The sequence below is a fragment of the Berghia stephanieae genome, chromosome 13 (genome assembly GCF_034508935.2).
Source record: "Berghia stephanieae isolate SIO BIC M18660-M18661 chromosome 13, UCSD_Bste_1.3, whole genome shotgun sequence".
Classification (NCBI taxonomy): domain Eukaryota; kingdom Metazoa; phylum Mollusca; class Gastropoda; order Nudibranchia; family Aeolidiidae; genus Berghia; species Berghia stephanieae.
The window spans coordinates 5,370,658-5,383,157 of record NC_088372.1 but is presented as its reverse complement, the minus strand read 5'-3'; the positions used below and the strand labels follow the sequence as shown (position 1 = coordinate 5,383,157).

General features: G+C 36.8%; 1 protein-coding gene across 1 annotated transcript in view; it reads left to right on the top strand.

Moving 5' to 3' along the window:
* The window catches only part of LOC144958638 (uncharacterized), a 257,198-nt gene that overhangs the window by 143,146 nt on the left and 101,552 nt on the right, over nt 1-12,500 (top strand). The window contains exons 40-44 of the mRNA XM_078890740.1: nt 402-572; nt 1,066-1,221; nt 1,605-1,811; nt 3,643-3,762; nt 5,707-5,724. Coding sequence (XP_078746866.1) covers nt 402-572; nt 1,066-1,221; nt 1,605-1,811; nt 3,643-3,762; nt 5,707-5,724 — 672 coding nt within the window. The remainder of the gene's footprint in view (nt 1-401; nt 573-1,065; nt 1,222-1,604; nt 1,812-3,642; nt 3,763-5,706; nt 5,725-12,500) is intronic.

Genomic DNA, 12,500 nt, shown 5'->3' with positions numbered 1-12,500 from the left:
AGATTACTTAGTTTTGTCTTTTCCCTTGTCGAAGTCCTTGGCTGGGAGGGAAACAGTCAAATGTATAGTATTTGTTAATTTCTTTGATTTTGTGAAAGGCCATTCTACACTTACAATTCTTTGAAATTCTCTCGTTCTCTTTTTCTGGATTTAACTTTAAAGTGATCAGGCATTTTATTGGTCTTGTTTTATTTTTTTGTTGGGCTTTTTTGATTTTTTTGTTTTTTTGGTCATTTTTTTTATATTTTTGAGTGTGTGTGGGAGGGGGGGGGGGGGATATTTTTCTTCTTTACTAATTTTTTGTTTTGTTATGTTTTTCTTTGCTTCATCTGATATTTTTATTTTCCTTCTTTCCGTCTATCAAGAGTTTTTGTTTACATTTTTTTTTTTTTTGCGAACAGAAAAAATGTCAAGCTTTAGACAACATGGAGAAACCTGTAGAGGCCTTGCTGGCCGGTGGTCAGGAGATGATGCAGAATGTGGACCCCAAGACTGTGGGACAGGTGGCCGATCGGGTCAAGCGCCTGAAGGACCGGTGGTCAGATACTAGGGACAGGGCCAGGAAGAGGAAGGTTGGTTTGTTTTCCGCCATTATTATCATCATCGTCATCGTCGTCATTGTCATCATCATCATCATCGTTTTCATGGTCGTCGTTGTCATCATCATTATTTTCATCATCATTTTCGTCACCTTTTCATCATCATCATCATCGTCATCAGCATTATCATCATCATCACCTTCATCATCATCATCACCATCATCATCATAATCATCATCATCATCATCATCATCATCATCATCATCATCATCACCATCATCATCATCATAATCATCATCATCATAATCATCATCATCACCATCATCATCATAATCATCATCATCATCATCATCATCATCATCATCACCACCAGCATCATCATCATCACCATCAACACCATCATCATCATCATCATCATCACCATCATCATCATAACCATCAACACCACCATCATCATCACCATCACCGCCACCAACACCACCATTATGAAAACCAACAATTTTACATCTGACATCTCATTTCCCAGGAGAAAATGGAAGAGCATCTTCGCAACGTGGGCAAGTTCCACGACACTCTCAAGACCTTCACAGACTGGCTGAACAACGCCGAGATGGGTATGCGGAGTTTTAAATATCCCAGCAAGCTTGTGGACACGGTCACCAAACAGATTGAGGAACATGAGGTTTGTTCATTTTGTTTGTTTTGTTTTTGGTTTGTTACCTGCCATTTCCATTCCAACTTCTTCTTTTTTCAGCTTATCCCGCACTTTGCAGGGTTGCCATAATGAATGCCACATCTCCATGCATCTCCGTTCAGCGCATCATCTTCCTCCAGGCCAAGTTCTTTCATATATCATCCTTTACCTTATCCAACCATCTAGTCTTTGGGCATCCCTTTTTCCTCTTTCATTCCAACACAGAAACAAAACCCTGTTTTAGTTTGGGTTTTTTTTTCCCCCCTCCAGTTTAAGAGGATGACTAATGGTATTACACTTCCAATGAGATTGGAACCAGTTTTTTTTTTTTTTTTTTTAAACATTTACACGTTTTTTCCTCCCTATTTCAGGCAATGAAACAAGACCTGGAAAGCCAAGCGGACAAGATGAACGACCTTGACCGTACGGGGACGTACCTGAAATACTTTGGCCGCAAGCAGGACACGGTCTACGTCAAGAACCTCCTAGTGGGCATACGTCTTCGCTGGAAGAAGCTGCTGAGGAGGACGGACGAACGCGGAAGGCTGCTGCAACAAGCGTACAAAGAGGACAGGAGGGTGAGTTTGTGTTAGCGATACTAAACATACTAGAAGCTATGAATTGTAACAAAGTAATAAACATAATAATAATAATAATAATAATAATAATAATAATAATAATAATAATAATAATAATAATATTAATAATAATAATAATAATAATAATATATCTTTATTGTCCCCAAAAAAGTGGCAATTTGTCATTTGGTTACACATTTATAACAATACAATATTGACATAGACACACTCACACAAGATGCACACTAGTAACATATGTAGTAGTTATCGTAAAAAAAAACAACAAAAAAAAAATAAAAATATATCAATGAATATAACAGTCATAAAAAAAAAAAAGAACGAAATACCAAACGTGGAGCGTTTCAGAGTCAAAACCCTTCTTCACCCAAAAAAAAAAACCCCCCTAAAAACCCCAATAAAAACATAAATAAATTACTAAAAATCAAACAGACTTAGCACGTTTAGATTTTTTTAAAAATTTCATTTTTATGTTTTTATCAATAGAAAAGATTATTTTTTTTTTTTAATGAAGGAATTATTCGGCTATGTGGTCTTGTCGTATGGCACTCGTTTTCGGATCGGAAGGTCCTGAGTTCGAGCCTCGCTCAGCGCATGGTTGATTCCTTGGAAAAGGCTCTTTACTCACATTCTCTCACCGTACTCAGGTGTAAAATGAATACCTGGCCGTTAACAGCGTTGTCTCTGTGCGGAAAAAAAAAAGTATTATCACCTAACAGGCGTCAGTCATGTCTCGTTCTACATGTTACGTGTTGCTGTTGGCCAGGGACCCCATGTAAAAGCGCTTTGAGCACATTTAGTGGATATTGTGCTATATAAAAGCTCAATTTAATTTATATCTTTTTGGTAATGGATGCCTTACTTAATAAACAGATACTTTTATATATTTGTCGTCAAACTTAAATACAGGCATATCACAAAGGGTCCCGATAGCTCAGTTGGTAGAGCACTCTCTTCACACACAAAGGGACCGAGATCGATCCCGGGTGCAGTCGAGATTATTTTTTCTGGTCCCCCCTTGTCCATCCAGCAGTGATTGGGTAGCTGGGTCTGATAAATTTGGCAGAAAGTACTTTGCAATAGACCAGCATCCTATCCAGGGGGTAACAAGAAATTGCTATTGTCCGTTTCACTCTATCGAAACTGGGATAAACTCCGGCTCCATGGGCCTAGTGGTTCTAAAGGACTATTTTTTTTTATATATCACAAAGGTTGTAGCTTTTTGAGCTTCTATAGATAGTTCGATGATGACGTCACTCAGGTCTTTGTTATTGTTTTTTTGCCATTTGCGTTTATGAGTAATGCTCACTGAACTGTATTAACCTGACTATAAACGTTCATGGATACACACAGTTTTGTGTGTTGGTCCGTTATACTTCCGGATGGCAATGTTGTGAGCTTCTTAGCCAAGCGCATACTATCTATATAGTACAATTTCCACTAAATGTGCTCAAAGTGTTTTACAAGGGGTCCCCGGTCAACAGCAACATTTAACATATAGGACGCGACATGACGCCTGTTAGGCGATATTACAGAGACAACACTGTTAACAGCCAGGTACTCATTTTACACCTGAGTACGGTGAGAGAATGCAAGTAAAGAGACTTTTCCAAGGACTCAACTATGCACCGAGCGAGGCTCGGACCCAGGACCTTCCGATACGAAAGCGAGTGTCATACCACTAGACAACATAGCCGCACAAAGGTTATGATACACAATGTTTTGTTTGTTTGTTTTTTTTAATCTGTAAAACATTTTAACGTATCTCTGTGTCTCTCCTCCTCCTCCTCCCCTTTCTCTCCATCACTCTCAGTTTTACGAAGCCTGGAAGGGACTGTGTGATTGGTTGGACGACAGTATGCAAATGATGTCAAAGTTCATGACCCCATCCAATCAACCAGCGGGAATGAAACAAGACATTGACGAACTCAAGGTAAGGGGTTATATTTTGGATTTGGTTACATTTTGGATTTGGTTATATTTTGCCGTAGAGTCATGGCAAATTGGTCCATAGGATTACTTTGTTTTAAGTATTCCTTGCCAAATAAGGATCCTGAAGTGGCCGAGTGGTTAAGGCATTGCATGGTGACTCGAAAGGTCCAGGGTTCGAGCCCTGCTTCAGTCACTTTCCTTTGGTTTTTTCCTTGAGCAAGATTATTAACCCCCCAATTTGCTGACTTAGACAACATGGTTGATTCCTGTTGACATCTGACATCTTGTTTGATGAGTTATCTATATTCCTTTCGTGGAATGTCTAGGCGACGGAAGAGCATAAAAGAAATGAGATGTCAAATAAGATCAGATATGCTGTAAGTTGGACAGTGCTCCTCCTCATCATTTGGAATTCTACAGAAGTTAACGCCTATTTGATCCAATCCTCTTTGTCTTACTTTTTCCTGGGTACTTTTAGTTGTAAATCTAGAATTTTTCAACCATCCCATTTTCTTCCTTGTCACTGGCGATGGTATGAATTAAGTGTGTTTAGGCGACGTAAAACATTCGAAATCAAACAAAACAGAGGTTAATTAATGTCTTTTAAATGAAATTCAGAAAAATAAAAAAACACAATTTGTAATAGGATTCAATAGTCTGATGTCACGTCTGCCCAACAACGAGCAGCTTGGTTCTAAACAAAGAAATTCTGTACTTTTTATTCTTCGTGCTGGCTAGAAATGTTTCACATGTCATGTGATCAGAATGTATAAAAGTCAAAACATGATCAGATTTATCATGTTTTTTCTCGTCTGGATACACTTTTATGCTCTTTGGAGAAGTATTTCATAAGGGCAGTGATGGAGATAGTGGCGTCCGCCATTGTTCCGTTAGATTAGAACCAGTTACCACTGCGTCATTACGAGGGAAGTGACGTCACGACTGTTGAACCCTATTGACAAATTTATTTATTATCTCATAGTTCTCAGAACGACAAATATAGTATTTTTGTACATTCAATTCTCTCTGATCTCAAATTGGTTTAAATTAATAAAATGGTTTTAAATACATTCACAGCATATTTAATAATTTCATTTATTGACACCACCAAAGTAATTTTTTCTCCCATTCCTATTTATCTATCATTTTTTTTTTAAATAAAATATTTCGCTCTCTTTCTTTCTCTTTTTTTTTTTTTTTTAAACTGGACACAATTTATAGGAAACATGTGATGTATGAATTTTTATTATACCGGAGTGTCATCACAATTCCTTTCTATTTCATTTGTCATTGTTGTCTTGAGGCAAATTGTGACCCATCGTCTCAAAACGGTATTTTGTTGGAACGAACCAGATGCTTAAAAGCCGAATTTAATGTGAAACTGGTCAAAAATATAAATTGTTGTCATTAGCACCCTAAAATATGGTATCCATTCTCCTCAATAAAACATACAAACTCAACACAAGTCTGATATTTCTGGCTATAAATTCAATTTTCAACATCTTAATCAACCCGACTTAATACCGTTTTGAGGCGAAGGGTCACAATTAATATCACAGACAGTTTATTCGTTAAAAAAAATGATAAAAAGATCAAAGTTTATTCAATCTTAGGCTTTCACCAATAAATCCCACAATTTGATGATCGACAACATACATGAAAGTGGAAAAAAAATGGTATCTAAATCTAAATGGAATGAAACTTTTTTTTTGGTTTAAAACGGATTGTTACTCTGTTGTTGATGTTGTTGTCACGTGATCATGTTGTCGTGACGTTTCATATCACCATGGTTACCACACCCATTTCTTAATTAAAGTGACGTCATAATGTGTTACCACCATCACCAAATATTATTTATTTATTTATTTATTATAATATTCACAATATTCACCTTTGTTTTGTTTGTTTTTTTCCCTATCATATTTTATGTCACACCAATCTATAGGAAATCGAAATGTTGAAGGTAAGATCAAACCAAAGACTAACTCGGTGTTTTGTGTCTATATTATATTTTCATAACACTGCCGCTGTTGTTTGTAGTAACAGGCCTCTCACTATGTATGGACAAAAAAATTACTCGTTGTTCCAGCTTTGCTTTTTAATTATTTTTTCTTTCTTTCTTTCTTTATTATATATATTTTTTTAATGTTTATTTATTATTATTATTATTATTATTATTATTATTATTATTATTATTATTATTATTTTTGTTACTGTTTTTTTTTTTTTTTTTTTTTTGGTTTGAGGGTAAAAGGGGGGGGGGGGGGGGGGGGGGGGTATTTTGTTGTTTGTTATTTGTTGTGTTTTTTTTTCTGTTTTTTTTTTTTTTGCTTGTTTTTTTTTTTTTTTCTTTTTTTTCTAATATTCATTTTCTTGTTTTTTGTGTTTTGTTGTTGCTTTTACTTCAATCGTTTCTTCTTTTTTTTTTTAATTTCCTCGTTGTTCATCTGTTAAATTAATCGTTGGACACATTCATTCATTGGTTTATTTTGGAATTAGAGTTCGCAGAAGGCACAATGGAAAAAAAATAGATACTAAAATGGTTTCGTTTCAAACTTTGGAAAATACAGAAGAAAACAAACACCAAATAAATAAATCAATCAATCAATCAGTTCATTCATTCATTCATTCATTCATTCATTCATTCATTCATTCATTCATTCATTCATTCATTCATTCATTCATTCATTCATTCATTCATTTATTCATTCATTCATTCATTCATTCATTCAATAAATAAATAAATAATTAAATAAATAAATAAATAAATAGCGATGATAAAAGTGATGATGAAGATGCTGATGATGATGATGATGATGATGATGATGATGATGATGATGATGATGATGATGATGATGATGATAATAATAATAGTGATAATAATCATAATAATCATAATAATAATAATAATAATAATAATAATATAATAATAATAATAATAATAATAATAATAATAATAATAATAATAATAATAATAATAATAATAATAATAATAATAATAATGATAATAGTAATAATGATAATGATAGTAATAACAATAATGATTATATTTTTGAATGGTCCAACAAAAACTGTCTCGAGTTCTCATCTAATACTCTGTATAAACTACAATTACACTGTCTGACGTCGGTGTCTGTGCCTTTGTAAACTGTTCTTGACTGCCATCATGTTACTGTCCCAATAACACTTGCAGTGCGAACTAATCTAATACCATGTAACAGAAATAGTTTTCCCGTCATCGCCACCCCCCCCCCTCTCTCTCTCTCTCTCTCTCTTTCTCTCTCTCTCTCTCTCTCTCTCTCTCTCTCTCTCTCTCTCTCTCTCTCTCTCTCTCTCTCTCCTCTCTCTCTCTCTCTCCTCTCTCTCTCTCTCTCTCCTCTCTCCCCCCCCCCCTTCTTCCCAAATTAAAAGTAGTCCTTAAAAAAACCTTTAGGCCCATAGAGCCGGAGTTTATATCCCGGTTTCGTTTCTATAGCGTGAAAAAACGAACAATAACAATAATTGTTTGCTACTACCCTCTGGATAGGACGCTAGTCGTCTATCGCAAAGTACTTTCCGCGCTAGATTTAAACACAGACCCAGCTACCCAAATCACTGACGGGGGTGGGGGGGGGGGGGGGGGGGAGGAGGGACGGGGGGGGGGGGGGAGGGACGGGGGGGGGGGGGGGGACGGGGGTGGGGGGGGAAGGAGGGGACGGGGGGGGGGGGGGGGGAGGGGGACGGGGGGGGGGGGGAAGGAGGGGACGGGGGGTGGGGGGGGGGGGAGGGGACGGGGGTGGGGGGGGGGGAAGGAGGGGACGGGGGGTGGGGGGGAGGGGACGGGGGGTGGGGGGGTCAGAACAGAAAAAAAAATCTCGACTGCACCCGGGTATTTTGATCTAGGTCCCTTCGCGTTTTAAGCGAGTGCTCTACCAACTGAGTTTTCGGGACCCCCGTTACCGTAAATAAAACACACACACACACACACACACACACACACACACACACACACACACATACACAAATAATAACAACTAAAAAAAAAAACAAAAAAAAAAAAAACAACAAACAAACAACAAAAGAAAAAAAAAAAACAAATAACAAACCATTGTGTAGAATCCTCCCACATATTATATCCAAATTAACAGGGTTCCCATTCTATAACAAATCCTGCCCTTATTCTAACACAATTCTAACTTTTCTTACATGTTAATTAAATTAATGTCTTCTTCTGTCTATTTCGATCTTCTTTTTTTTCCAGTTAACTGCCTTTTTCTGGAGAAAAAAATAACAACAAAAAGCAAAAAAAAAAAAAAAAAAACAAACAAAAAAAAAAAACAAACAAAAAAAACTCGTATTTAAGAATTTGGTCAGAAAAAACTCGTCCTTCAAATTTCCATCGATTTAAATGACACCCATCTTTGTTTTTAAAAAAACTTAAACCTGGTCCTTCATCAAATCCTTGATTTGAGAGTTTTTGCCAAAATGAATGTCATTTAAGTGAGTTAACTCACTCAATCCTAGACATTTTTGGTATATTTCAAAATTGGAAAAAATATATATAAAATGAGCATGTAAATAGGCAGTTTTATTCAACTATCAATAACATGTACAAACTAAAAACATTAGCTTTGATACTACGCCTATAATTTGTCTCATAAAAATGTAATAACTAGGCATGGGGGTAAAAGTAACTCGGGTAAACTACTGATATAGTCGGTGTTAAGCCCCCCATAGACGCCGACATCCGCTGGTAGCGGGACGGATGACCTATCGCTGTGACCCGATCCCTGCGTTTATCGCAGATGATTTTTGCCCACATACGGGGAGATATTTTTTTTAGGCGATCGGCGATCGGGGGCGTGGCAGTATAAAAAAGTGGACAATTTTTTTCGGATTTTCGCTATTTTCACGTCGGATTCGTGATCAGCGTCAAATTTACAATAGGTTTGATACTAAGAACTGTGTGTTTACTCCAAAAATTGGTGAAATTAGAAATAAATTTTAATTAATAGTGAGGCTACGATCCCAGTTACTGTCTGTTATTCTATCTTTCGTCTTGCGCACAATAGTGATTACTTCTCACTAAATTATATCAATTAGACTGTTGAAGGAACGAAATTGACATCATTTCACTCTTTGTTATTGTATTAAGGCAGTCATTTTGGTAATTAGTTCTCACTAAATTATATCAATCAGACTTTTAACGTTCAAGGTTACTTGTAGTTTTGTGTGACGGTACGTTATTTCCGACTGGTGGATGTTGTGAGCATTTTACATAAACTCATAGCATCAACCGTCCAAGATATTCCCATCATATGTAGCAATAGCTATAAGAGAGAGAGAGAGAGAGAGAGAGAGAGAGAGAGAGAGAGAGAGAGAGAGAGAGAGAGAGAGAAAGAGAGAGAGAGAGAGAGAGAGAAAGAGAAAGAGAGAAAAATTTACTTGCGCTATATATACCGCTATATTCAATAAAGGTGCTCAAATCACTTTATAAGGGTCTTTGGCCAACATAAAAACATGTTAGACGAGACATGACTGTTAAGCGATATTGCAATTGTTTCCCGACAGAGACGACGCTGTAAACAGCGAGGTACTCATTTTAACAGTGAACAAGGTGAGAGAATGCGAGTAAAGAGCCTTTTCCAAGGACTCAATTATGCGCCACTCAGAGGGGACTCGAATCCAGTACCGTCCGATCCAAAGGCGAGTGTCATTTCACAAGATCACATGCATAGCCGCACAATAAAGTGATGAGAGAATAGATTCATATGTATTGAAGGAGGAGAGAGCGGATGGAGTGAGTAAAGTTCTTGGATATTTATAGAAGGAACCAAATTGACGTCACTCATCTCATTGTTATTGTTTTTAGACACCCATTTTTATGATTAGTTCTCATTAAAATATACCAGACTATAACGTTCAAGATTCCATGTAGATCTTTGGGCTGGAGTGATATTTCTGGCTGGCGGACTTTGTGAGTATTTTAATTTAACACAGAGCATCAATAGAAGGAATGAATTGGACGTTAGTCAACCCGTTGTTATTGCTTTTAGACAGCATTTTATAATTAACTTATCACTAAGTTATATCAATCAGACAATGAACGTTCGCGTTTGCAGTTTTGTGTGTTAATATGTTATACCCCGATGGAGATGTCGTGAGTATTTTTCCAATACGCATAACATCCATACATTTGCAATCCGATTTAAGTTTAAAAGCAACGTAGACCACGGAAATTTTTCAATTTTGTGGACAATAAAGATTTGTTATTTATCGTCATTATTATTATTATTATTATTATTATTATTATTATTATTATTATTATTATTATTATTATTATTATTATTATTATTATTATTATTATTATTATTATTATTATTATTTATAAAACAAATCGACAGTGTTCCCGTGGCAGGTGAAACGGGTACTCCTCGGGACTACTCGCATTCGCACCCCCCCCCCCCCCCCAACCACCACCGCCACCACACACACGCACACAGCTCTTTTTTTTTTTTTGTTTTTTTTTTTTTTGGGGGGGGGGGGGGGGGGGGGCGTTGTTTGTAGAGTATAATTCAGGGTTACATTGCCCACCCCTGTCATCACGTAGTCAAGGCTTTTTGGCATCTGCCAATCCCAAATGTCTGTGTCAAGGTCGACCGTCATGTCGCGTCAACGGGTGAGGAGGAAAAAAAAAAAAAAAGAACTGGCATATTATTATATCATTACATTGAAAATTATGAAAACTATTTTTTATTTTGTATGAAATCCTTTATAAATTTTACGATGATCAAGAACGAAACTTTTGCCATCTACCTCTTCCTGGCGCAACATTTATAAAAATATTATTTAAAAAAAATAATAACACAGCATTTATTTGGCGCAATATCCACGTGCTCAAAGCGCTTTACAAGGGGTCCCAAGGCAACAGCAATATTAAACTTGAAAGACGAGACATGACGCCTGTCAGGCGATGTGACATTTTTTCCTAACAAATTCAACGAACGGCCATGTACTCATTTTACACCTGAGTACGGTGAGAAAATGTGAGTAAAGAGCATTTTCCAAGGACTCAACTCTGCGCAACGCAGAGCGAGTCTCGAAACCTGAACCTTCCGATCTGGAAGCGAGAGTCATACCACAAAACAGGGAGGAGCACTGTTCTGTCGGCCACATAACCTCAATATTAATTAAATTTTATTTCTAATTTCATCAATTTTTGGAGTAAAAACATAATTCTTGGTATCAAACCTATTGTAAATTCGACGCTGATCACGAATCTGACGTCAAAACAACGAATATCCGAAAAAAATTGTCCAATTTTTTATACTGCCACGCCCCCGATCGCCGATCGCCTCGAAAAATATTAAGCAAAGCGGGCTTTGCGAGCGATGGACCGTACCTAGGTTTATCGGCCAGGTATTTGGCCACACACATTGCGTTTTCACCCCGGTTTGCCTGATCGGGGTCTGGACCAGGATCATATCCGGGCGTGTATGGAGCCTTTTAGGGTTGGGTGAGTTAAGGACGAGTTTCCTGGCCAAATTTTTAGATACGAATTTTTTTTCCAGAGACGGCAGTGAACTGGTTAAAGTTAAAGAAAAGCTTGGAATTGTTAAAATGTGACCCATCGTCTCAAAACGGTATTATGTCGGAACGAACCATATGCTTAAAAGCCGAACTAAATGTTAAACTGGTCAAAAATATAAATTGTTGGCATTAGCACCCTAAAATATGGTATCCATTCATCTCAATAAAACATACAAACTCAACACAAGTCTGATATTTCTGGCTATAAATTCAATTTTCAACATCTTAACCATCCCGACTTAATACCGTTTTGAGGCGAAGGGTCACAAATGTCATACCGTCAAGAACATCGTGAACTTATATTATCAATGTGAAATTGAATGTAAGCTTCAATTTAATATACGTAAACAGATAATATGGACGTTTCGGGTTTCCCTTTTATCAACAAAACAGGATGAATGAAACACTACAGATGAATGAGATAATGGGGTAGCGGCGTTGTTAAGATCGATGATTCATCTTACACCTTACATTTGTTGCAAGCGCCGTGAAACCCTTAAAAACAAACAAAAACCTTGCTCTTTCATGAATTAATTATGTTTGTTTTTTGTTTTTAATGTAAAATTAATCGCAAATATTTGTAAATTTTTTGCAAATTTTGCTGTTTTTAGCTTGCAAAATTTGGGATTATTTTTTTGCAAAAAAAACAAACAAAAAACGCCATGTCAGATTAATACGACTCGCATCTGCCAATTAATTTTCCAACAATGTAGATGATTCATATCCGCCATTCGATGTGTATATTATCCCGCCATAGCTTTCTTCAACTTCAGTAATGGTGTAATGGTAGCACGTCTGACCGGTAATCAAGAAGGTCTGAGGTTCGATCCCCAGTCGAGGTAGACTGATTTTTTGGGATGTTTTCTTTTCTTTTTTTTTTTTGTCTTGTATTTTTCTTTCTTGCTTTGTCTGGCACTCTTTTATACACACTTGTTCAGTTCTGTATCTTTCAACTTCAGTCAATGGTGCCAGTTGAAAATATCGGCTTAAAAACGTTTTAAGGTTTCTCGAGATTTTATGTGTAACGACACTTAACATTTAGGACAGGACATGACGCCTGTTAGGCGATATTACAATTTTTTTCGGACAGAGACAACGCTGTTAACGGCCAGGTACTCATTTTACACCTGAGTACAGTGAGATAATCTGAGCATAGAGCCCTCTTCTTTT